Raw genomic sequence first — 26,787 nt, 5'->3', positions numbered from 1 at the left:
AGAAAAAACTACTAACTCAAAAAGATATATGCACGCCCATGTTCACTGCAACATTATTTACAATAGCCATGATATGGAAATAATTTAAGTGTCTACTGATGGATAAAGAAAATGTAGTACACACTCAGTAAAACTATTCAGCCATAAAAAAAAGAATAAGATCTTGCCATTTGCAACAACATGGATCGACCTGGAGGACATTATGCTATGCTAAGGGAAGTAAGTCACACAGAGAAAGACAAATACTCATGTGTGTGTGGTGGTGGGGCAGAGGACAAACAGAAAAATGAGCTCACAGATACAGAGAACAGATTAGTGGTTGCCAGAGGTGGAAGTGAGGAGGTAGGGAGGAAATGAAATGGGTGAAGAGGGTCAAAAGGTACATACTTCCTGTTACAAAATAAAAAAGTCATAGAGATATAATGTACAGCATGGTGACTATAGTTAATAATACTGTATTGCATATTTCAAAGTTGCCAACAGAGTAATTCTTAAAAGTCATCACAAGAAAAAGATTTTGTAACTGTGTGGTGACACGTGGTAACTGGGCTTATTGTGGTGATCAGTTGCAATATATATACATATACACACATATCAAAGTGCCATGGTCATTCTCCTGTACACCTGAAACGAATATATCAATAATGTACCTCAATTTAAAAAAAAAAGGTTTTAAATGTTAATTTTCCGTATCTGTACTCACCTCATTGCAGAACCATAACAAAGAGTACATGGACTGGCAATATTCTGCAGAGCTCACTTAGAAACACTCATCTAGGTCACTAAGAGCTATGTTACCAGTCCTTGGCCTCTTCTCAGTTTTATACACCCATAAGGATAGGACCTTGAAACCTTCTTTATATCTGATGCATATAACACCTGCCCCAAACTGAGCCAATTATGATCTCTTTCCCGGTAACAAAAACTGGAATTTAGAGAAACTGGTTATCTCTGAGGTTTGCTTAAAATGAGGAGAGTGAACTTAGAAGCTATGGGTCAACCATGTTTGTCCATGTGTACACCAAATAATTAAAGCTGGTCTTCAAAAGTCAAGAGAGAAAGGAACGCAATGAAGACCATATGGCTGAGTCCCAGCTGCACTTGATTTCCATGTAAGGCAGAATGACATCCTTTGATTAAAGTCTCTCTCTTTTTTTTTTTTTTGCTTTAGCTTGTTTAAGTGGGTTTCAGTTACCTGCAGCCAGAAGAATCTTGACTAAGACATTCACATGGAGCTACAAGGAGAGATTTTGCTCTGAATTGGCAAACACGTATATAAGGAAGATGGCAGGCAAAGCATGTGCACCAGCCAGACACAAGGCTATCAGGAGTCCTGGGCTCTGGTCCTTGCTCTGCCAGGGGTTCTCAATATGACTCGGCCAATTAATCGCTTCATTATTCTGGTCTAGTTTCCTCATATATCCAAGATGAAGGTTTCCAACAGGACTCAATAAAATAACTAACAGGTCCAATGCTAACAAACCAGGCACTTTCTCGAAACAAAGCTGTACAAGTAAACTAAATCATGGTTAGAATTCTATCAACTGAATACGGTAATCATAAAATAAGAAACCACCAAAGCCAAAAACCCAAGAGTCATCCTCAAAACTCTCCCATCTAGTGAGAAACTGAGTCCTACCCCTTCTACCCTTAATCACTGCCGCCATGTTTTCCCCAGTCCTTGTCATCTCTTAGCAGGACTATTCTAATAACTTCCTAGTTGAACTCCCTTAGTCTATCTTCCACTGCTCCCAAAGTGAACACTGAAATCAGTCAAGTTATTCCCCTACAGGGGGAGTAGCTCCACTGAGAGTTTTCACTGCCTTTCATATGCTGAGTATCTACTTATTATTTGACCTCAGCTCAGTGCCAATTCTGAGACCTGTGATGGTATCTCTATTTCAGAGTTAGAGTGCTTCATTCCTCTTCTAAATTTTCAGACACAAACAACTACAAGTAGGGTGACAACTACTGCTGCAGATGTAAACACAAAATGCTATGTTGTGGTAGCTAGGCTCTAAAGCCAGCCCCCAGTGAACCACACCCCCAGTATCCACACCCTTGTATAAAACCACCCCATGGTGAACCTGGCCTGACTTCTGTGACTCACTTCAACCAAGATAATGTGACAGAAGCAATGTTGTCAGTTTCCAATCTCTGCCTTAAGAAGGCTGCTTGGGCACTTCTGGTAGCCTTCGGCAGCCATGGAAGAAGTCCACACACCTTGCTAAGGAAATCATGTGGAGATGTCACATGGGGGAATAGGGGCCCTGAAATGTCCTGAGGCTTTATGGAGAGGGAGCCCCAGCTGTCCTGATGCCCCAGGTAAGCCCACCTTTCAACCTTCCCCTCCAAGGTGCCAAGGGGCTATTCTGGATGTGTTATGGGGCCCCAGATGACTGCTGCCTCAGCTGACATCATGTGGAACAACAGAACCCCCAAGCTGAGCCCAATCAATCCAAAGAATCGTGAGAATTAATAAAATGATTGTCATTTTAAGGCACTAAGTTTTGGGGTGATTTGCTACACAGACAACAAACATCTATTATTTCCGATCTACTCTCTCCTTGAAAGCAGGAAGTGTGTTACATACCTCTAGGGCCCCAGTACCTAAGCACAAGAACTGGCATAAAACCAGGCCTTATAATTTGTAAATAAATTAATCTGATAGAAAAACAAGTTATTTGAAAAATACCATGTGACCGATAAAATCTTTTAAAACCTTGTACCGAGTTGAATAGCGTCTTCCAAAAATTCATGTCCACCCAGAATGTGACCTTGAAATGCGTCATACTGGGTTAAATCCAATGACTGGTGTGCTTATAAAAAGGCCGTGTGACAACAGAAGCAGAAATTGGAGTGACACGGCTACAAGCCAAGAAACGCTAAAGGGCTACCAGAAGCTGGGAAGAAGGCAAGGAAGAATTCTCCCCTAGAGCCTTCAGAGGAAGCCCTGCTGACATCCTCATTTTGGCTTTCTGGCCTCCAGAACCATAAGAGAAGAGATTTCTCTTGTTTTAAGCCACGCAGTTTGTGGTAATTTTGTTACCTCAGTTACAGAAAACCGATACAAACCTGGAGCCCTGGAGTGGGCAAATCTAACAGGCTCCCTGGTGGCTGACTGATAGGCTGAAAACCACTGACAGAAATCATCTCCTGTTCCTCTCAGTTATAATTTAATTATTTTATAGTAATTTAATTATGATACTTGCACTTTATGTTCACAAAGCATCCCACAAACGAATCTTGTTAGTTTTCCCCCAAAGAATTAGCAAACAAAATTACAGTTTTTCAGGTTATAAACAGGTGAAAACCAAATATGTTAGTTTAACTGATTTGCCTGTGTGACTGGCCTGGAAATGCAACTTTAATTCCCGCCCTTTGGATCCCAGGAGGCGTTTAAACTGAAGTTCTGCCTCAGGCCTTCTCAGCTGTTCCCCAGATGCTCCAAAGACCCCCTCCCTCCCAGCTCCCCTGCCCCCAGCACCCGCAGCGGGCCCTGGCTCCGCCTCCTCCCCTGGAGAGCGCTGTGGGCGCCCGCCCCGCCCCTACCTGGGGCAGGATGACTTTCTTCAGCTGCTCCTGGGTGAAGTGCCCCACGTAGGCCTCCAGGTGAGACAGCAGCACCGTCCGCACGTGCTCCTCGTGCACCTCAAACAGCCGCAGCAGCACGGGGATCACCCGCGCCTGGAACAGGGCTGGTGAGAGCAGGCGGGGGGCTCCTCCCCTCGCACCGTCTTCTCCCCAGGTCAGACGAAAGAACAATGCGTCACTTCGGTGAAAGGAGCACGAAGCCCAGCGCAGAAACTGAGCCCAGAACTTCACACACGTTCTAAATGCTCTTCTAAATTCCCAAACCAAAGGGAAGTGCTTCTTTTGACCCCAAATTACTCAAGGCTTAACTGTCTTAATCACACTCCACCTTGTAGAAGTGTTTCTGAAATACTCTATCATACTTAATGTACTATTTACAAAGAAACCTTATGTTCTAATAGAATCCTGAGTCGACAGCTCTTTATGTACTTACATCTAATCAATGAGGAATTTCATATACTAGATTCAACGGATATGATTGTTGCAATTTCATCCGGAAAGCCAGGAAGTGTGTTAAATGCTACAACAAGAGTTGGCGCTGACGGTCCTCTCCTTCCTAGTAGTTATGGTAGGTTATTCAACAGAGACATGCATCAGAATCATTTGAGGACCTTTCAAAATACATATTTACCCATCCTTGCTCTGTCCCAGAACCAGTGGATCAGGCACAGGCAAATTTTTAAAAAGCTCCCCAGGTGATTCAGATTACCATGAAATAATCTTGCACTGCTCAAATATGGACTAATAACTCCCAAACTCCATAATTACCAATAATACTTTGAAAAAAATTCACCTTTTTTGGGGCCAAGGAGGTAGGGAAGAAAACTCTTAACAGCTACTGGCTCTGCAAACACCAACTGATTAAGCAGAAGAGGCACCAGCCGTGAAGCTATTAATTCCTCTGACAGGCAGCTGACTCTGTCCAGGAGGAACCTGAGGGCAAAGAAGGAAAGCCTGGGAAACTGGCTGTGACACTGTATCAACTCACTTGTACAGTTTAGACGCATGCAGCTTTATTCCACTTCCATCAAAGTGATGAAGCTAGAGAAACTGTAGCTAGGTCAGTCCCCAGGTATTTAAGAAAAACACAGAAGGTGTGAGGCAAGGCCAAACAGTCAGTACATACACAACCTCCAATCCAAGCTAGGAAAATTTTTTCAAAAAATGGCCCCTCATTAATAGCAAGAGTGTCTTCTCTCCCCGCTAATAAGCCAGAGGCTTTCTGGTCAATAAAAGGTACTTTCTCAAGTTTAAAAGACGTAGGATATTACATTATCTAAAGTTTCCACGGTAAACAAAATACTAGCTTTTGTTACTCAACTTATTAAAACAAGCTATGTACAAGCACTTAGTTAGGAAATACACAGATATCAGGTGTTGGCAGTAGTAAAACGCCACTATACAATCACCCTGAGCAGGTAATCCTGCCTCCTCCTTAATTGGGAAACAGGCCCCACCATGCTTTATCTCCTGCAAGCCCCTCGGCCACTATCGACAAACCAGTCCACACCCAAACTCACTCCCAGCTCCTTTTCAGGTTCCATGGATGCGAGGGCTTCCTCTTATTGAAGGTCACCCCCACTGAGCCATTGCCCCAACTCCCCCTTCTCCCCCAGGGCCATGCACCGACAGCCCCCCAACACAACTGCATCTTCAACTCCTCCCTCAGTCCCCCACCAGCTCCGTCCCATCAGCCTACAAACATGCTCCCGTCTCTTCCAGCCTTAAAAACATCCTTCCTAAAAAGAAAAAAAAAAATCCTTCCTTGACTCCATTAGCAATTCTTTAGCAATTCTATGTTCCTCTTCTCCGAGCTTTTCAGGAGATTTTACCCAAAGTCCACTTTCTCACCTTCCACCCATTTCTCAATTCACTGCAGTTTGATTCGCTCTGCTGAAACAGCTCTGAGACAAGGTCATCAGTGCTCTCCTGACTGCTAAGTGAACAGGTATCTGTTGACTGCTCCTATCTTTCTGAAATTTTCTACTCCTTTGGAATACCAGGCTCCTGGCTGTCTCTCAATCTCCTCCAACCACTGCTTCTGTCTCATTCATCAGCCACTCCCTCCCCACTGGCCCCCTTACAAGGTTGTGTGCCCCAGGGTTACATTTGGGCCACTGTACTTTTCATGCTACCCACTTTCTATGGGGCAATGTCACCAACTACAGGCTGATGAAGCCTCACATTCGCCTCTAGCTCATCAGCTTAAGACCTCTCTCCTGAGCTTCTGACCCATCTGCCCAAATGCCCACGTACATCTCTACCTGAAGTCCCACAGACACTTCAAACCAACACACTGAATGCCAAATTCTTCATTTTCTCTGCATGTAGGTTCTCTCCTCCAGTATTCTCTAATTCTTTTGGTGATAATCACTAAGGCTTGTCAGTCTGTTTTAATATTTCTTATCTGTGTCTTCTTCACTGTACCATCACTGCCCTTACATGAGGCTTCACATTTACTACCTGGCCTACTGCAGTCTACCAACCGATCCTAGTCTTATGTGAAATAAACCTGTGCCCTCCATAGAAAACAGAGCTATCCACCCAAGGGGAAACAGCCATCTCACAGCCCGTTTTCACTCCTTTGATGGTTTCAAGGCCTGAAGTCCACTGCTTACCAATAGTGTCAATACTCCTAAGTGCCACGTCCAAGGGTGCCCACCCCTTACCCTCCAGCAGGACCCAAGCGCTCATCATTCCTCGCACAAGACATACTGTGTCTTGCCTCTGTGCACCGGTTCATGTTGCTCCTCTGCCTAGAATACCTCTTCTCTAACCTCCTTCTCCCCCGTCCTCTGTTGTTTTCAGGACGACCCCCTCAAGCTCCCTCACTGTTTAAGGGTTATCAGTCTGTATCTGTTTCCCTCACCAGAACTGTCCATGCCAGGGCCTAGAAAAGAGCCTGACGTATAGGAAATGTCACTAAACTTTAAGAAAACAAATGTCTGACTCATCCTCTCTAGGACACCTGAAGTGATTACATGGACTTAACCCAAGTTACTGAATTTTAAGGCCTGAATTTTCTAAACTTACTTGAAAAATTCAGCTTTTTCCTCTTCACTCTTCAATGTTAAACTTTTCAAGAAATTCACAACTTCTAGAAAATCATTCCTAAATGCCAAAAAAAAAAAAAGATGCAGGACAACAGATTAAAGATGGCGTTGTCAAATATTGAAGCAATAACCGCAGACCACACCACAATAATATTCAACAAAGAAACATTCCCCTGTGCCACTTGGAAGATTCTATTATAACTAAGTAGCTTATAAGACAAATACTATGGAACAAGTCCACAAGGAATTTAATATTTTAAGAATATCAAAGAGATCTGTCAAGAGGATACAAGCTTAACCACACACACATGTGCATACACAAACGCTAACAAACACTGTGGTTTTAATCATCATCATAATCATCCAAATGTTTTGTTGTAATAGGATGTGGTTACATGAACTATCCTGGGAGAAATGGTATTACCATTACAAAATAGTTGCTAATTCTCAAGTCTCCTTTGGTGAAAACTATTAAGGAGGGCTGGGGAAAGAGGAATTTCTGGTATAAGTCATAGCAATCTTCTCGGTTCTCCCGTTGTAGTTGTCTGGTCACTTTTGCAGCCAGGCAGGGAAGAGGGTGAGAGGAGTGGTCAGTTTCCTGCAGGGTCTCCAGAGAGCCCCGCGGCCACTCAGCTCCAAGCCAACGTCGCCCCTGGAAAGGAGGCTTCAGCAGCAGCCTGCAGCCCCCTGCCAGGACAGCTGACCTCCTGGGTCTCCACTCCTCACATTGACACCTGTTTCCCTCTGGCTCAGCGGCAGAGAAAAAGCACAAAGCCTTAACCGAAGTGCAATGAGGTTGGCTTGGCTGCCTCAGCAGGAAATGCTGGCCGCCCTCCTCCTGCTGCCGCCTCTGGCCGGGCTTTCCCCTCTCGTGTAACAATCAGATTTGGGGGACAGGGCGCCGGTGTGTGGTTTTGGCTTCCCTCTCCCATCTCTGTTTAACACATAATTCTTACTAAAGAACTCTTATCACACACAGTAGTGAGAGCATCTATTTACTATAAAGGATTCTGCTTTGTAGAGATTCTATACCAAGATAAAGTATCACTATGAATCACCCAAAAAGACATGGAAATACCTTGGTTAAAAGACTTATACTGGGAAAGGTCTGAACAGTTTCCCTAGAGTATAAGTGACAAAACCCTTGTAACTACAAGGAAAATACCCCCTCTGCCTTGTTTAATAATATACACTCCCATCCTCAGAGGTAACTGTCCCCCTCCAGGGATAATATTAGCTTTCCCTTCACTCTGGTTTCTCTCAGGCTTTCTGACTGCAAACACATAGGATTTTTAGTTTCACAACTGACATAAAACTGATTTTGCTAATAAAAGTCATGAATGTGGAGTTAACCTGTGCAGAAGTTCTGCAGTCATGGAAATTAAAAAATAAAGAACACATAATTAAAACTAACCTGGAAGAGAGGTTCAAAAACATCTGAATCCAGCGACAGTATTAACAGCTACACTGTGCCCTCCCACTAAATTGACTTCTTTGCTCTTCCATCACGTATCACTAAACAAAGAAAACAATCTTCTGCCTGAAGAAAAATAAGCTCATTTCCACACCCCCACCCAACTAAAATTCAACAGTAACAGACTCGTATCACAATGGCAGCAAAAAGGAAAGGCCATGTTTATTAAGTTCCTCAATTAACTTCCAACTGTAAATCACTGGACATAGCCTAGCTTCTTCACATTCAGAAGCCCTAAGTAATCCAGCTATAATTTCTAGACCCAGGCCTCCATGACAATTAAAGAGTTCGAAAACTTCCTATCTGTGATAGGAAGCTGAAAGGCAACCCAATTTCTCCCTCTATTTTCCCATGCGGACATGATTCACTCTCTTCTAATAATGAAGGACAACAACAGCAGCAAAAGGACCGCAGCATTTGGTCCTCCAACACCCACCACTGGAGCATAACCCACAAGAGAGCAGGCGGGCATCAGTGGGGAGCAGCCAGCGTGTCACACCAGGCGCCCTCACCTGAAGAAGTCATGGGACAGGAGGGTGCAGAGCGCTGGCCGACAGTTTGGAATGGGATTCAGCAAAGTTGAGTGCAAGGTCTGTTGAAAGCTGGAGAGAACATCCGCTGAAACTGAAATCCAGAGCGACAGTTAGTTTCCAATGCCGTCTCCCTCTTTTCAGGACCTCTATAGCTGGAGACTGACGAGAGCAAAAACCAACCTGTAAAAGCCCAAACAAACAAAGCCCTGGCTGTTGCTGAACAGCTTCCTGCTTTCCTGAAGCCAAGCTCCTTGACAGGTGTAGAAAATTGTCCTGACAACACATCCAAGCCCCTGCTCACGTACCTCCCCGCCTTGGAAGCCCTCTCATTTCCTGACTGTCAGTTTAACTCAGCTCAGGCCCAGAGGAGGAGGTTTAATAAGCGGCAGGTTTGAGGGCCTTTTCAACCAGGTCTCCTCACCCACAGAACACAGGAAGTTATCTGAATGATTATATTTTCAATTCTCTCAGGGGTGGTACATAATTGCCACCATTCTAGACACAGTGAAGAACAGTGAGTTCATCATCCACCAAGAATGCCTCAGGGTTTAATTCTCAAGTGTTTAGGCTGGGACAACTCAGAGCTGACAGCTGAATGGTGCTTGTGACTGCAGAGCACTGCGTGAACCGGGAAGAAGACACTGCGTTAGAGCTGCAGCAATGTGAGATATAGGCCAGTAAGGGGCCTAAAGAGACATGGACCCCAGTACACTTAAAGGGTGGACAACTGAAGGCCTGGAGTGGCTGGAGGAGAGTGTAGCAGGCTGCCAGAGAACTCAGAAGAGACCTATGTGTTCAGTGGCCTGGGCTTTGAGGGCCAACAAAAGAAAAAAGTAATGAGTAAATGAAATCACAAAGAAAAAAATCAAAAGAACTTTGAAAAAAAGATAAACGTTAATCTTGATTTAGAAATTAAGAAAAAACTTTGAATCTTACTCTATTCTTCAGATCATTACATATACATCAATAACAGCATTCACTTACTTTTTGGCTGCCTTGATAAAGAATCGTCTTTAGACCATAAATACCAATACCAATTAATAAGATAATAACATGATATTCATAGCCATAGTTCAAAGTGCTTCCTACTTAAAACTTTTTTTTTTTTTTTTCCCTGCGGTACGCGGGCCTCTCACTGTTGTGGCCTCTTCCGTTGCGGAGCACAGGCTCCAGACGCACAGGCTCAGCGGCCATGGCTCACGGGCCCAGCCGCTCCGTGGCACGTGGGATCTTCCCGGACCGGGGCACAAACCTGTGTCCCCCGCATCGGCAGACGGACCGTCAACCACTGTGCCACCAGGGAAGCCCTAAAATTCTTTTAACTATGCAAAGTAAAGAAACCCGAAGCTTCTTCCCTCCCTGCTATTAGGATCTGCCCTAAACAACTTTCTTGGTAAGCAACAGCTCCTTACTATGATCAAAGACTGCAGTTCTCTGAATACACACAGAACAAGCCATGGATGATTTTCCTACTTATTCTGTGGATGCAGCAGCATAACTCCAACTCACCCTGTTCACTTAAGATTGTGAGCAAACTTTCCACCAATGTCCCAAAAGAATAGGCATCCCGAGCATGTCCATGTGACTCTGGCAGAGTTGTGAATTCTGGAAGCTAAAAGCAGTAAAGACCATTAAAACCAGAGGATCTGCTTTACAAACCATTTCTACTTTTCTCTGAAGCACTTTCTCGCATTTTTGCATTCATTATACTCAAAGCTAACTACATATTACCACACACTAATTTATAGGCTCTTAAAACTATTAGTGAATAGAATTTATCAATGATACTAATAATATCAAACAAGGGCAAAAAGAAAAAAGGTCAGAATATATGTCTGTGGCTTTCAAAAATATTTTTGACTGCAAACCAGAGAAAAAAATTATCATAATTATCATTATCAACATATTCACATACATGTATAAATACATATCAGAAACAAAAGTTTCAAAAGACAGTACTTAGCTTTACTACCCAAGATGTCCAATGATATTTTCTATTTTATTCCTTTCTTTTTCTCCCTTAAAATGCTGGTCAGGACCCCTAAATTGATTCAAAACCCACAAATCATCAGTTTGAAAAACACTACTATATATACATAGTACTGATTTAAATAAACCTGAGTTATTTCAAGTCTTAGGTTTATACTTAAGTTTAGAGTTGGGTTTGTATTTCCTGTAAAGCACACTAAATATGTCTTTAGGGGTCAATGTCTATAGTGGTTAAGAACAAATTTAGAGAAAGCAGCTGCTTTTGAATTTACTGGTAAATATACTCTTTCTTTACCACCACCATAATATTAATAATTGCCCTTCCTTACATCTTGGAATCCCAACTAATGGCCAGATAGGCAGATGACTGGTTGGGTGAAGCACAGAAAAGGGCCAGGGTCTTGCTTCCTCAGCTCTCATGGCTTCCAATAATGTACAAAGACTTACCATGAAATAGCTATGAAGCGCCAACCCTGCTCACACTGAGGTACCTCTTATCTTTAAGCACTATCACGGGTGTCTGTATGACCAAAAAATGTAAGCTGAGTGTCAAGAAAAAGGCTTTCTGCTGTGATGATACAGTAAGTCTTAGAAGCCTTCAAGGCCAGAGGAATTATGAGGCGTCTATAACTTAGCAAAGAAAGAGGTGGGCAGAGGAAAGGTTTTTTTAAAGTTTCATACTCAGTTACACAAAGAAGCCTTCATTACATCTGAAGCGTATCCTCTTACCATCTCTTCAGGAGGGATAGATGCTGGGTCTCTTACTGACTGAATACTCCTCAGAAACTAGACAGAGAAATAAATTAAGGAAAGTAATTCAAGCATATGTTTGGTGAACTGATCTCTTACATTAAGTTACAAAAGCAAAGAGCAATGGAAACAGCAGCAATGAAACCTTCAAACCAATGCCACACATTAAATGCATAAATTTAAAATCTTGATAACTAAAAAATGCAGATATGGTACCTGGCATGGCGCAAGGCTTAGTGGAAAATAAATTACGAGTTCCCTTTCCTTTCCCCTTCAGCTGGTTTAACAGAAACCCTCTGGTGTTCAGAGGCATCTCTGTAACTGATTTCCTTATAAGGAAATTAGAAATACTTCTTTTTCATCCTGCATAGATATTAACAAATAAAAGGCTTCTCCAGCAGAGAACAAATCTATCATTAATCTGCTCACTGAGTCAAGTCAATCATAAGGTTTGCTGTCACATGAGATATATGAGGATCTTATAAACTACAGAGACAAAGCCAACATCCACAGAACAAGTACATTCATTCACTGATTCAAAGACTATTTTTCAAGAGCTTATGTGTCCCAAGCACCATTTAGGGCACCAGGAATACAAAATGAATGCAATAAATCCCCGTCCCCAGGCAGGTGCTCACAACCTAGAACTAAACTAAGAACTTAGATAACGTGTGCTGGCTGAGTGCCACGGAAGCCTAGGAGGGAACTACTCTTGTTGGGTAGGGAACGCCTGGGGGAGGGCTTCACAAAGAGGAGACTTAGCCAGATCTAGACTTCAGCTAGGCGTCAGCCGGATCTTACATCCTGCAGAGAACCCAGGGGAAGAAAGGCATCCCAGCAACAGAATGGCACACAAAGAAAGAAGAGGGTGAAAGAGGACCACCCATGAGAACACAGCTGAGATGCGTGCAACAGGAGGCAACCGGAGTGTAGCTCAATAACTGAGAGGTATATGGAGCTAAAGGTAGGCTGGGAAGGAGACTGTGAAGGGCCTTGTATGCCACGGTAAAGAATCTGGGATGAACCCCACAGGAAGAATTACATCCTGGTATACTAACTAGATGTAAGCTGACTTCTGAGAAGAAAGCGATCAACAGGGGCAGAAATAAAAAAGGAATGTCTTCGTGGTGGAAGGAGCATTTGAATGGAGCCAGAGCCCCTGAAGGTGCACATGCAACAAGGCCCCACGCGGAAGCTGCACACAAGGGAACACGGGAAATTAGGCCGAGCCAGGAAGTCGGGGAGCCACCCTGTCAACAGGGAAATTATGACGGGAGTGGTATTTCTGTTTTAAAAATAGTTAACTCTAGTGGCAACATGCAAAATGGTGAAAACAGGAAACAAAACAGAGAAGAGCAAGGTTGCTCAACCCAGGAGGGAAATATGTAGATCTCTGTCAGACAAAGTTACTGTTCAAGAAGTACCACAGGCAGCAACAACACAGCGCGGCACTAGGAGCAGCTGCGATGCACAGCTCTTAAGACGTGGTGTATGACTCTGGACAACTTGAACGACTGTTCAGTGAACATTTCTAATGTACCTAATTATGTGCCAGGCACCATTCTAGGTGGATATATAAAGGTAAGTATACGAGACTATCACCCTCAAGAAGCTCAGCCACTGGTGAAGAAGACAGACACATGAAGGTAATTTCAATATTAAACATTCAGTGGGAAAATTAAGTACAGGCTACTACAGGAGCACAGAGGATGGGCATTTAATTAAAAATTTGACCAAGCCACTCGACCTCTTTCAGTCTGATTCCTCAAGTATAGAATGAGGAGAAAAGAATAAATGACTCCTAGTCCCCCCCTGGAGAGTAAAATCCCACAATTCTATGGATATGAGCATTGACCAAAAAGTCAAGTCTCTGAATCTGAGACCACACTAACATTGAAGGAAAGTCCCTAGGGGAGAACCACACACCAAAATGCTACCAAATTCTGAATAACAAGGAGGGCCTGTCACCTGGCTTACCTCTGGTGTGGCCTGAGGAACTTTACAGACTGTTTCCATTCCTCCCAGCTTCCAGTGCCCATCTTCACTCACAAACACAGATGATAAACAGACATTGTTGTGTGTGAGATGTCCCTGGAAAAAAAGAACAGGAAGAAGATTGCCACTCCAATTTTCTGAGTAGAAGTTTTAAAAAACTAAGTACTCATTACCAAAAAAAAAAAAAAAAAAATTATGGCAGGTCTTCCTACTTGTGGCATAATAAACAGAACTACAACTTTAAGGAATGACAAATTGAATGAGGCTGCTTAAACATTATGAGGTTAGAAAAAAAGGGAAAAAACACAATAGAAAGGCTTATCTCCCCCTGCCTGGTGAGGCAGGTTAATAAAGACGTAAAAGCCACTGCACAGATATTACACAACCCCATCTCCATTGGAGTCAGGAGATACAAGTGTCCTTAAACATAAATTTGCAAGTCTTTTTAACCTACATTGTATGCTTCAAATGCCTTTAAAGGTACAATTTATCTTTGCTCCCACAGGTTACTGTATTAATTTTCTCCTCTAAATTCTTTCTCACCTACATTCTATCACGAACCCAGATCCACTTCACCTGAAATCTTGTCAGTAGGCATTAAAAAAATTCTGCCTGAAGAAGAGGAAAATGGAATAAGGACCACCAGAAATATCCCACAGACCACAAAAGAGCCAAATTTAAAACTATAAAAAATAGTACAAATAAATGAGAGGGAAGAAGAAAAAGAGAACAGGGTTGAAGTATGTTTTTCTCCAAACCAGAAATTATTCCAGTAGATAAGTGCATTTTAAATATTCTACCCACCAGATCAAATATGTACACATTTTTACATAAAACACTCCAAGTTATATATTTTTTAAAGGAAAGCTTAAAATAGTATGCAGGTGTTTTTCCGCTTGGGAAAAAGCAAAGGAGAATAAGCACAGAGGTGTCTGCTTTATACACACAAGAAATATCTCTGGACTAACACACTGATCATGGTTGTCGATGGAGAGAAGTAGGGCGCTGGATTCAAGGATGAGGCAGGGACTTGTTTTTCCCTATCTGCACTCTCATACTATTCAAACTTTTTACCACGTTCATGCATTTCTCCAACAAAGAAAATATTCCTCCACAGTGGGGCATTAATAATTCTACTTATGTGAATCTTAGACATACTTTAAGAGATGATAAATCCAAAGTGATATTTGGAGACTCTGTCTCCCAATAACAGAAAATGTTTTAAAAACACATTAAGATGAGTCAAATTCAAGTGCTTCTAACTTGTAACTGGTGTTTTTAAATCTCGGGTGGGGAGGGGGGCTGCCAAAGGCCTTAATACTTCAGAATGTAAATTCCATTAACAAATAGTAGCTCAATAATACTGTTAAGAAATAGACAAGAAGTAAACAAAATACTCTATCCCCTTCATAGCAAACACTGCCACAGTGTTAGGGGCTATCTCTCTTTGGTACCACCTACTTGAATGGAAAGGGGTGTGTAAAACTCTGCCTCTTTCTAAGAAATGCTAATTTCTTTCTTTAAAATCTAAAAAAAAAAAACAAAACTCCTGAAAACAAATAGGAAGGTTGGTCCATCAGCAGCACTGATGTTACTAAACTTTTTTTTTTTTTTTTTTTTTTTTTTTTTGCGGTAGGCAGGCCTCTCACTGTTGTGGCCTCTCCTGTTGCGGAGCACAGGCTCCGGACGCGCAGGCTCAGCGGCCATGGCTCACGGGCCCAGCCGCTCCGCGGCATGTGGGATCTTCCCGGACTGGGGCAGGAACCCGTGTCCCCTGCATTGGCAGGCGGACTCTCAACCACTGCGCCACCAGGGAAGCCCTAAACTTTTATCTTAATAACAAATACCAGCTGTAGCTATTTTTATATAAAGACTTATCCAAAACGAGAGAGAGACTATAGTAAACTGAAATAAAGTTCTACAAATAACTGCCCAGGGACAAAGAACTTGTTGCCTGTTCCACAAACCACTTGTCTGTCTGTAGCATCTTGTATGCTGTTTTCCCTCAGGAAGCCTTCTGATAAGAATAGTAACTTCTGATTTCTACAGATACCGTAATTCACCAGCACTACCCCATACATCAGCCTCCTCCCACCACCCCACCCCTGGTCTACATGAAAGCCTGTGAGGCAGACTGTGTCCAGGTTACTTACTCTGTCATGAAGGAAGATAAGAGCCAGCAATATATCATAGATCCCAGCACAGACCTCTGCAGAAGACAATGTTTCCAAAGCCACTTCCAGAGGCTGCACTCGCTCAGTGACAAGATGAATACCATCTGCTTCCACAGTGCAAGATAAAAATCTTAGCAAGCAAGGGTGACGAAGTGTCTTCAAATGCTTTAAAAATATAAACAGAAGAGTTGGTGAAGTTAATGACTCAAAACAAGATTAACTATAGTTTCATTAACATTGTAGTCAAGTCAGAAAATGTATACTTACATTCAAGGTCTTTTCCAGCTCCTTACCTCTCTCACCTACCCCCCCCAAGTTTCAAAAAAGGCAGAGAAGAATACGTGACTTGTTCTGACAGTAGTCACTTTACCAACATTTACATTACTCTACAGAGAATTCCAGTTCCATTATGGGAGGGTAAGCCCCCCAAGAGCCTAGATCTCCAATGATTATTGCTATAAACTCCTAACGAAGTGCCAAAAACAACTACCTAAGAACTCTGAAAAGTAAACAAAAACACGTAGATTACGGAGGGGAGTCACACATTGGGGGGAGTTTCCTGGTTCAGGGAATGTCCCTTCTCACAGCTGTGCACTGAAGGCAGTCCCCAGGTGCAGAGCAGTGCAACAAACGTGGCTAAAGCTCTGAGAGAAACCTTGCCATCTTTCTGGCCAGGAGAACCAAAGCAGGGCTGAGTATGAGGAAGCTGTCCCAGAGGAGAGAGAGCTAAGGGAGGGAAAAGGAGATGCCCTAGTTATCTGTATACCTACGCAGGTCTCAGACTAACCCCTGAACCAAACACTCATAGGACAGACCCAAACTAGCATGGCAAAGTTTTGAGAAATGAACTAAGGTTTGAACTACCATGCACAGGAAGGCTGGAAGGAGAGTAGTTAAAAAAAAAGGAGAAGAAGCTTGAACCCAAGGGGATTGACTGCCTGCAAACAAAAAACATCAATATTCTCCAGAGGACTACAGCAGAACCAAGGTCTATGCAACAGGACATTCAAAATGCCCAGAATGCAATCCAAAGTCACTAAACTGACAAAGAACCATGAAAATGTGAAAAGACAACCAACAAATATCAAACCCAAGATTGACCAACAGATAAACCAGAGAGAGAATTATCAGAAAGAATTTGAAGCAGCTACTCTAACAATTCCCCCTAGAGGTAAAGGAAAGAGTTATGAGATAAGTGGTAAGATAGACGTTCTCAGAAGAGATATGAACGTTACATAAAAGAACTAAATGGAAATTTTGGAAATTAAAAATAAAATATTACAAATAAAAACTTCAATGGATGGACTGAAAAACAGAATGATGATGACAGAGGCAAGAGTCAGTAAACCTGAAGATGTTAACCAATCTAAAGAAAAGGAAAAAAGTATTACAAAAAAAAAAAGATCAGAGCTTCAGAAACCTGGGTGACAATAACAAAAAATTGAATGCATATAATTGGAGTTCCAAAAAAGAAAGAAGAGAGAATTGGGGCTAAAAAATATAATGGCTGAAAACTTCCCAAATTTGGCCCAATACTTAAGTTTACAGATTTAAAAACTTCAATGAACACCAAATAGGATAAATAGAACTACATTATGATCAAACTGCTGAAAATCAAAGATATATTAAAAAATGTTGGAAGCAGCTAGAGAAAAACACCACTGGTGGAGAGAAATAACGAACTGAATGATACTAATTTCTCATAAGAAAACAGAGTCCAAAAGACAAAGGGGAACTATCTTTAAAGCAATGAAAGAAAAAATAAAAGATCAACCCTGAATTCTGTATCTGGCAAAAATATCCTTTAGGAAAGAAGGCAAAATAAAGGCATTTTTGATCATGGAAAATAGAAAAGATGTTGCTACAAGATTTGCTCTACAAAAATGTTAAAGTTCTTCAAGCTGAAGAGGAAATGATATCAAAGGGAAACTTAGATCTTCAGGATTGAAGGAAGAGCATCAGAAATCAGAAATAATAAACCTCAGGATAAATTTGAAGGCTACTTTTTACTTATTTAAAATATAGACACCTACGTAAAGTAAATATTGTAACACTGCCTGGTGAGGTTTTCAGTGTGTGTGATGTATATGTATGCCTGTGTGCTAGTGTGCACATACAGTTGATATATATGTAACCAAAGAACGGCAGGGTTGGGGGCTGGAGACACCTATATGATTCCAAGGCTTCTACATTTTATTTGACTGTGGTACAATACTAACCTAAAGTAGACTATTAAAAGTTAATTATGTATACTGAAGTCCTTAGTGCAACCATTTAAAAAAAATAAAGAAATACAGACCCCAAGTCAAGATAAATTAAAATGGAATACTAAAAAATACTAAAATATTTAACCATCTTTAAAACTTCTTTTTACCATCTAGAAAAGTGATCATCAAAGGTTTTTGTTCACACACTTCACACCAGTAAAAAGGTTAAATTTGTAGCTTATACATAATATATATGAATGTGTAATATATATTTTGTATATATACGTTTATATATAAAATACATATACTACTATAAAACACCCACAAAATAGAAAGTACCAGGACTTTCTTGGTGGCGCAGTGGTTGTGAATCCACCTGCCAATGCAGGGGACACAGGTTCAAGCCGTGGTCTGGGAAGATCCCACGTGCCACAGATAAGCCCGTGCACCACAACTACTGAGCCTGCGAGCCACAACTACTGAGCCCTCATGCCACAACTACTGAAGCCTGCACACCTAGAGCCTGTGCTCCTCAACAAAGAGAAGCCACCGCAATGAGAAGCCCGCGCACCCCAACGAAGAGCAGCCCCTGCTCGCTGCAACTAGAGAAAGCCCACGCGCAGCAATGAAGATCCAACGCAGCCAAAAATAAATAAATGGAAAAAAAGATAAAGTACCAAAATAAAAGATTAAAGGTAAACTTAAATAGACATTCTTGATATATTTTCCCCAAATGGCAATGAATCATACTGCACAATCCCTAGGGTATGGATAACCCACTTTAGAACCTCCTAATATGGAGTATTCTCCCGCAAAACACACACCGTTTTCCTTTGTCCTATTTTCTTAGCAAAGAGTATACACAGATGGATGACAAATATAAAACAATTTTGTGTCTGAACCCGAGGTTAATTCTGTTGAGTTGCTTTCCTTCCCTGGTTGGTTTTATAACAGACTTACCAGATCGATTTTTCCAATCTCCACCCATGCTGTTTATCCCCTAAAATTTGACATGAGTAACTTAGGAGATCCATAAGCCAAAATTCCCAACCCAGGTAATAATCTTATCATGTATTTACAGCAAAACTTAAATGCTGGATTGGTGGTTTTCTTTACAAATCACCCAGTTTTTCTAAAAGAAATTACATGACTTTAAATCTCTGAGCTGTACCCTGTACAATCCACTGGACATTGGGGAAGCCTTGTAAACCAATCATCGAATTGGGAGGAGACTGATGGAAAATTTCACTTGGAGAACAGCCCCCAATATAATATCAGGTTTCATTTTCACAAATAAGCACTTAGTTTGGAATGTTCCAAAACATCTCAGAAGAACATGGGATAGTTTAAGAGCCCATAACCCAGCACTGGTGCAAGTTTTATATCAGTCACCTCACACTTGTCTATTAAACTTCTCCCAGGTAAGATCATAGGAGAATCTTCTGAGTGGATTCATTTGCCCAATTTATTTTCTTATCTCAAATTCTGCCAACTCTGGGGATAGCCCCGATAGGATTTTTTGTTTATTCTTAAGAAGGAAGCGTTACCCTCCCCTGATTTACTCTAATAAACAACAAAGAGTTAAGAAAATTTTTTAAACTAGCAATTATAAACTATTAATTTGTATATCAGCTCTTCAAACAATCCATACATACCCATATAAATACAGCAAAGGTCCCGATAAGCCAAGAATTGTGCTAGCAGGTTGGTTGAATGCGTGTGTGTTAAATGAAGAGAACTTCCTACAGGTATCTTTGGAGCTGTGGTTTCTAAGTAAAATTATGCAGCCTCTTTCATATTTTCATTATAAGAAACATTTCAAATAATTTGCAAGCCAAACATGAAATACTTCATTTTCGCCTGTTCAGGAAAAAGTCTTCATTCAGCTTTTGTGTCCTAGGGCTCTAATTATTCTTTGGTTTTAAATCTTCTTTTATTCTCCTTCTAATACTCAGGGCATACTAGTAAGTCAGAAGGAATGCTACCTGGTTCAGTGCTGGCATGAAAATACACAGTCAATAAATGTTCACCTGATTAATAAATAATATGTTCCATTTTGCTTCTGTTTATCCTTTTAACCTTACATGACCAGCAAAATTCTTTATCCGAAGTGACTTCTTGTTTGTTGAATGAAGAACAGGATAACTCTTGCATGATTCTGAACAAAGCTCTTAACTTAGCAAAAACCTTACTTGTCACTCCCCTTTGGCACACACAATGTTATGCAAAAATTATGCACAGGGCTTCCCTGGTGGCACAGTGGTTGAGAGTCCGTCTGCCAATGCAGGGTACACGGGTTCGTGTCCCGGTCCGGGAAGATCCCACATGCAGCGGAGCAGCTGGGCCCGTGAGCCATGGCCGCTGAGCCTGCGCGTCCAGAGCCTGTGTTCCGCAACGGGAGAGGCCACAACAGTGAGAGGCCCACGTACCGCAAAAAAATAAAAATAAAAAAATTATGCATAGATTCACAGGAAAGGTTAGCAGTTACTAATCAAATAGATCCAAGCTTCTGCTGCTCCAAAGAACAGAGGGAACAACAAGAGGTATCTGCTAAGTGTAACTAGGATATTTTCTCAATGAACATCAATTAAAGACATAAATCGCTCTTGTTCCGGTGAAGAAAGGTGACTGTTGTCAGATGAGAGTGACTTGAAAGCATTTGTCCCAAAGTTACTGAATGCCTATCACATCTCATTCACTGTACTAGGTGCTGGTCTTTGAAAAAGGATTCTGAGTAAGGACCTTTATTATTAAATATGAGTAGTACTAGATAATGTGCCAATATGTATACTTATCTATGCCCACACAGAGATGTTAAGTGTGTGACTCTAGTTTTGAATACGAACTATCCCTACTTTGCAGGAATCAGTTATGACTCAGCTACCCAGAGAATTAATTCAAGCCTTAGGGGCTTAACTTTTCATCGCCATTCTACCTCTAATTTGCTACTTCACTTTGAAATCAACACAAAGTAGTAGTTCTTAACTATAGCTCAAATTCACTTGCAAGTTTTAAGACAGGGAGAAAGCCTTAATTTTACTCTGTTAAAGAAGTAATGACAAAATAACAAGATGCCTATACTAGAGGCCAAGAATCTTCAGGGAGAAATATTCTTCCTTGTACCCCTAAGATGCAAATCTGAGATAAAGATGGTAAGTATGCTCTGTCTTTAAATGCCCACTGCCTGTAGGTTAGATCATAAACTAGGAATAAAATGCAGAAAGGGAAAGGAATAAAGAATTCTACGTTGTTCCTTAAAAAACTAAACACAGAGCTACCATATGACCCTGCAATCCCACTCTTGGACATGTATCTGGAGAAAAACATGGTCCGAAAGGATACATGCACCCCAATGTTCATTGCAGCACTGTTTACAACAGCCAAGACATGGAAGCAACCTAAATGTCCATCGACAGAGGAATGGATAAAGAAGATGTGGTACATATATACAATGGAATATTACTCAGCCATTAAAAAGAATGAAATAATGCCATTTGCAGCAACATGGATGGACCTAGAAATTGTCATACTGAGTGAAGTCACATGGAGAAAGAGAAATATAGTATGATATCCCTTATATGCGGACTTGGAAAAGAAATGATACAAATGAACTTATTTACAAAACAGAAACAGACTCACAGACTTAAGAGAACTTATGATTACTGGGGGGGGAAGGGATAGTTAGGGAGTTTGGGATGACATGTACACAGTGCTATATTTAAAATAAATAACCAACAAGGACCTACTGTATAGCACAGGGAACTCTGCTCAATGTTATGTGGCAGCCTGGATGGGAGGGGAGTTTGGGGAAGAATGGATACATGGATATGTATGGCTGAGTCCCTTTGCTGTGCACCTGAAATTATTGCAACATTGTTAATCGGCTATACTTAGATATAAAATAAAAAGTTAAAAAAAAAAGATTTCTATGTTGGAAAGCCTGCATTTGGGTGCTGCTGGAATACCCAGGTGGAGATATTCAATAGGCAGGTGGAAATATAGATCTGGAGTTCAGACAAGAGGCTCTGACAGATATTTAAAGAAAGGATGAGACTGTGAAGTCTGAAAACTGTGGTGGGAGCTGGCAAAGGGCCAGTTCCACCTGGTGACCCTATCATACCTGAGGGAGGGGGGGAATACTTCCCAAGTTCTTCTGAGCAGCTGACGCTTAGAAGCCTTGTAAGAGAACCAGATTTTGATCATGAGGGGAAGGAAATCATTTTTTTAAAAGCTGACGATGTAGGGAAGTTGATTTACTGGAATGAGGGTTGTAAATAGCATAGAACAGGACTGGAGAGGGAGAGGAACAGAAAGAAAATGTCAACTTAAGGAAAAGCAGTAAAGCATTTTCCAAACAGAATGCAAGCACAGCATTCATCCCTTCTATTTCTTTCTCGTGCCCACACAATGTGGTTCTCAAATATGTTGACCAACCTTTCCACAAAGCAGCCTGAACCCATCATGGAGAAGAGCATAATGTCTCCTAAGGCACTAAACAGAGCACTGACATGGCATCTATATACCTACTGCGATGTGGCTGCTTGGTATAAAGACACTCAGGAATCATTCTTTGAGCCTGTACTCACCATGAAGCCCTAACTAAGCACTTAGATTATATTATAGCAAACCACAGTAACCAAGTTCTGACTCAGGATTTATCATTCCTTATAGGCTATTGGTTAGAAATGAGTCATAATCACCAGTGAGAAAGTTATATACTATTATAGCTAATGAATTCAAGATAAGATGAGAAGATATGATGGACTTGAAGTATTTCTGATGTTGTTTTGTGGCCAAAGGTTATACTTGCATTTCGTCCTTTTTCAGAGGTTGAACAGTGTGCTGTGATTGTTAGTTTTTATTTACAACAGTGGAGGAAGAGTATAATCGCTACCTAACAATATTTGGTAAGGAAAACACTGCTATACCTACTTGAAACAGTCATTAGAACTATCAGTGGTAGAACTAGGAGCCTGAACTCTAGAGAAAGTGAGGCAAGCTACCTATGGTGTTTTAATACTTCAGGTATCTCAGAAATCAAGTTCCTAAAACCTGACGCAATGCCATACATTTCTCAAGTACTGTAACCTACATCTAAACTCCTTATCGTTTTGTTGCCATTTCAAATTTCTCAGATTCATGGCTCAGGTATTCAAAGCCACATAATGGCCTGAAGAACATAGGAGACAAGTATGAACTACTTGAAAAGGCTCAGTCATGGCTCAGAAGAGTGTGCAGATACCAAGGGGGTAAAAATCCTCCCTCTCAAGCTCTGCAATTCCTACAGCACGGAAGTCCTCAAACATTGAGCGCAGGTCTTTGTTTTTTTCCTGTAGAAACTTTCTGACCTGTGTTGTTCTACTTTCTTGGTACATACACCATAAAGGTTAATGTAATTTTCAAAAATCTTATGGTCTTATGAAAAAAACCCTAAGAATTGTAAATCGCTAGTACTTAACTAGTAACAGTCGCTCTAAATTATTACTAAAAAAAGTGCAACCTTATCAAATAACAGGAAGTATGTCAGATATTAACTGTACATACAGTTAATAAAACAGGGAGGCAAGGCATTTTATCTTTTGCAAAATCACAAAAAAAATTATTAACAATTCCTAGTTGGGATGGAAAAGAGACAAACATGTAGTCTTACCAAAAAGCACAATTACTTAGCAATACAACAGCCAGCTATACTTTTTACCACAGTCCATTAATGGAAAATGCATCCTGAGAGGAACGTTTTCCTCAGGAACCACCTTACAACCGTTAACTTCATGCCTGATCAGAGACATCAAATAATGAACCGGCGTGACAAATAAAATGCCAAAATTATATTACTAATATTACATAGTATAACATAGCCCTTTATAATCATAAAAAAAGGTACAAACCATTTAAACAGACCTATGAAATAGATATCAATGTTTCATTCTTGTTGATAGTACAAAGTGACTCAAGGTACAGATCATAACTCTAACAAAATAAAGATACCAAATCAATCTGAAAAGTATGCCTGCCATAGTAAACAAAGAAGAGTTAATTAATGCGTGCCTTTTTAGAACCTTCCTGAAGATAATCTGAATGCCTGAATACCCAAAGAAGCAGCTAGCTATCCAAGGAAATATCACCTAATACCTTTGTTTTCACTAAATTTGAAAAGACACCTAGGGCTGTTTTCTGGAATTATATTCCAAAGAGGAATCACTTTTTCTAGTAAGAGGCCAGGGTCCCCTGACAGCAGGTCAGCCAGCATGGCACTGGCACCCTTTACCCGGAGGAGCACTTAGGAGGTGTGAGGCAGGAGGAAACTGAAGCCACCAGAAGTTAACGCTCTAAGCTCCCTCAGCAAGAACTAGAGCCAAGGTCACATTCTTTCCGGGGCATCCAGTCCCACATTCCAGTTTCACATTCTTTCTGGGAGCATCAAAATGCCTCAGGAAAAGAAAAAAACAGTAGCTACAGTTCCTAAAATATTTCATTTCCAGGTCCATCCTCAATACACCAATTAATAAGTTGCCCATACTTAACAGCATTTTTCCTAAGCTAGATTAAGTCCCTTTATCTTCTATGAGCCATGTAAAATCACCTCCCAAACTTTCTCACTCAAAAATAGGATGATAAGAGCTATCACGCTGAGTTGCATAAAGCTTTTGGCTTACCTATGGTACTTGACCTTGTTGTGCAAGTTGGAGACATTCCGTGAAGTAAAAGCAACTATATTTTGAAAGGACATGAATAAAAATACTATTCCTTATGACCTACCCCCTTTGAAGTTTATTAATTTCATATTTTAATAGAAAACAAGATGACAGTAAAAAGTACTAACTATTAGGTAGTCACCTATTACAATACCTTGGCAGCTTTATTAACCTTGTCTTCGTTTTCTCTCTTATACACAAAAACCGAAGCGAATTTGCCATCCTGCAATACAGCGGGGTAAACAGCAAGTCCAGAGGGTAAGGTGAACGGTGGTTCCTTCAGGGCATAGCTCTTCAAAGCGCTGTTCTCTGAGCCCATCCCTTAGGCTGTGAGGCAGGGGTGCTGCAGCTTCTCCTCAAAGCCAAGCAAACCTGAAAGAAAACAGAAAACATTTCCTAACATTGAGTCTCTATCTGATACATGAGCCAGAGATAGCCGAGTACCCAGACCCAGGCACTCAAACCTACTAGTTCCTACAACCCTCATAAAGTAGGCTGTTTGACAACAGAAATAGTAAATGTTCAGCAAATTACCTGCAATGCTTGTCAATTAACAACTTTCAGCTCTAGAGAAAATACACTTAACCAAACAGACACGCGCCGTTGCTGCTGCTCCCAACCCCCTACTGCGCACGCACAGAACCGTCGCAGTGGAAACGCGATCGAATACAGAGTAAGAGCTCTCCTGCTCCCTAAAACCACTCATGTCCTGCCTCGCAGAGGAAAGCGTCACAAAACTCGATCACTCAAAGATGATGAACTTCTGCATGTCTAAAATAACCTACAATTCTAAGGAAAACAATACGAACTGGAGAATATTTCTAAAATGATGAAAAACATGTTAACAAATGGAGAGTGTATATAAACCAAGAAAACACTAAAACACCTGTGGATTAATGGGAAAGGAAACAGACTACTCACTGAACGCAAATGACAATAAACATCAGAAAAAGTACAATCCCGTAACTGTCTTCAGAGTTAGGCTAAAAAGGGGAAAATGCAAGATTGTATAATCTCAAATGTTAAAAAGACAACCCACATGTACATGAGATTCCAGAAAATGCAAACTACTATATAATGACAGAAAACAGATCAGTGGTTGCCTGGGGTGAGGGTAGTTAGAGGGGCCACAGGAGAGGAAAGGATTACAAAGGGGTATAAGGAAACTTTGGGAGAATGGATATATTCAGTATTTGGATTATGATTATAGTGATGAGTGATCTATAGCTATAGCTATCTATATATATACATACACATGCATACACACACACAAGAAAAAAATATGTAAAGTATGAACAGAGGTTTGTTGTGGGCATCAGATCATGGATGATTCACATATATATACAAACATAGACATACATTTGCCTGCACCTCCCAAATCTTCCATAAAAGAGCATATCTTTCTTTACAACAGGGATACAAACTCACATGGTTACAAAAGACAATGCACAGCAATGCAGCAGTATTGGTGGAATAGCAAAAGGCCTACTGTGCACACAGGCACCTACTGACTGGGCTTGCACTCTGACGGGAGCCACCATCACAAGGTTCCAACCAGGACTGCCATTTCAGAGTTGGCAGGTCACACCATTTACCATAAAGAGCCATGAGCCTGAATAGTTATGTGGAAATTTCCTATTTTCCAACATTGGCTCAAATGTTTTTAAACCTGTATAGTCTAAACAACACATGTCTGAAAAGTTTGTGGCAGTCAGTTTTCAGTTCTGGCTTTACCATTATTTAAAAAATAAAAGATAAAAAGAGTTCTTACTAACTCTGGCAGTGTGGGAAACAAGTTGCTAGTTCTAAAAAACAGCGCCAAATTCTATGTGGATCTTTAAAAAAATTCAGTTTAAAATCTGTATCCTTTGGGTAAATATAAACCTAAGAATCATTATATACTGACCTTCTATTTGGATTTTTTTTCCACTTTGGTGAAGTTCCATACAATGCTTACTAGGTTATCAGAGTATATAATGCTGCTCAAAACAGATACCCCAAACAGAGAATTTCAAGGGCCTACAGACCCACATACGTCACTGAATAAGGAACACAACACATATAAGGGCTAAAGCTACCTAAAATTGATGGGTTTTTTTTTTAAACCCAAGAATGTTTCTGAGGATAAGAACTAAGCTGGATTTGTAACAAATTCACTGATTTCCTACCTGCCAAGCAATTTCTCTTTCTTAAGAATGATAAAGTAAAAAAAAAAACCAAACAAACAAACGAAAAACAGTATTAAAAAGTATCTCAACTACAGTTGACCCTTAAAAAACGCAGGGGTTAAAGGCACCAACACCCTCTCAGTCAAAAATGTGAG

At 41.0% G+C, this 26,787-nt stretch overlaps 1 protein-coding gene across 7 annotated transcripts in view; it reads right to left on the bottom strand.

Moving 5' to 3' along the window:
• The window catches only part of SCYL3 (SCY1 like pseudokinase 3), a 39,752-nt gene that overhangs the window by 9,329 nt on the left and 3,636 nt on the right, over positions 1 to 26,787 (bottom strand). For 4 of the 7 annotated variants that reach the window (XM_060133531.1, XM_060133497.1, XM_060133542.1 and 1 more), the window contains exons 2-10: positions 24,619 to 24,836; positions 15,542 to 15,727; positions 13,371 to 13,484; positions 11,373 to 11,429; positions 10,164 to 10,266; positions 8,634 to 8,745; positions 6,628 to 6,705; positions 4,388 to 4,527; positions 3,553 to 3,740 (exon numbers count right to left, since the gene is read on the bottom strand). In XM_060133531.1, the coding sequence (XP_059989514.1) occupies positions 3,553 to 3,740; positions 4,388 to 4,527; positions 6,628 to 6,705; positions 8,634 to 8,745; positions 10,164 to 10,266; positions 11,373 to 11,429; positions 13,371 to 13,484; positions 15,542 to 15,727; positions 24,619 to 24,783 (1,143 nt within the window). In that variant the 5' untranslated portion in view covers positions 24,784 to 24,836. The remainder of the gene's footprint in view (positions 1 to 3,552; positions 3,741 to 4,387; positions 4,528 to 6,627; positions 6,706 to 8,633; positions 8,746 to 10,163; positions 10,267 to 11,372; positions 11,430 to 13,370; positions 13,485 to 15,541; positions 15,728 to 24,618; positions 24,837 to 26,787) is intronic. The other 3 variants (XM_060133506.1, XM_060133549.1, XM_060133525.1) reach the window with 1 other exon arrangement.

The sequence above is a fragment of the Lagenorhynchus albirostris genome, chromosome 2 (genome assembly GCF_949774975.1).
Source record: "Lagenorhynchus albirostris chromosome 2, mLagAlb1.1, whole genome shotgun sequence".
NCBI lineage: Eukaryota > Metazoa > Chordata > Mammalia > Artiodactyla > Delphinidae > Lagenorhynchus > Lagenorhynchus albirostris.
Note: the sequence above shows the minus strand (reverse complement) of the source record. Positions and strands in the feature narration are given on the sequence as shown.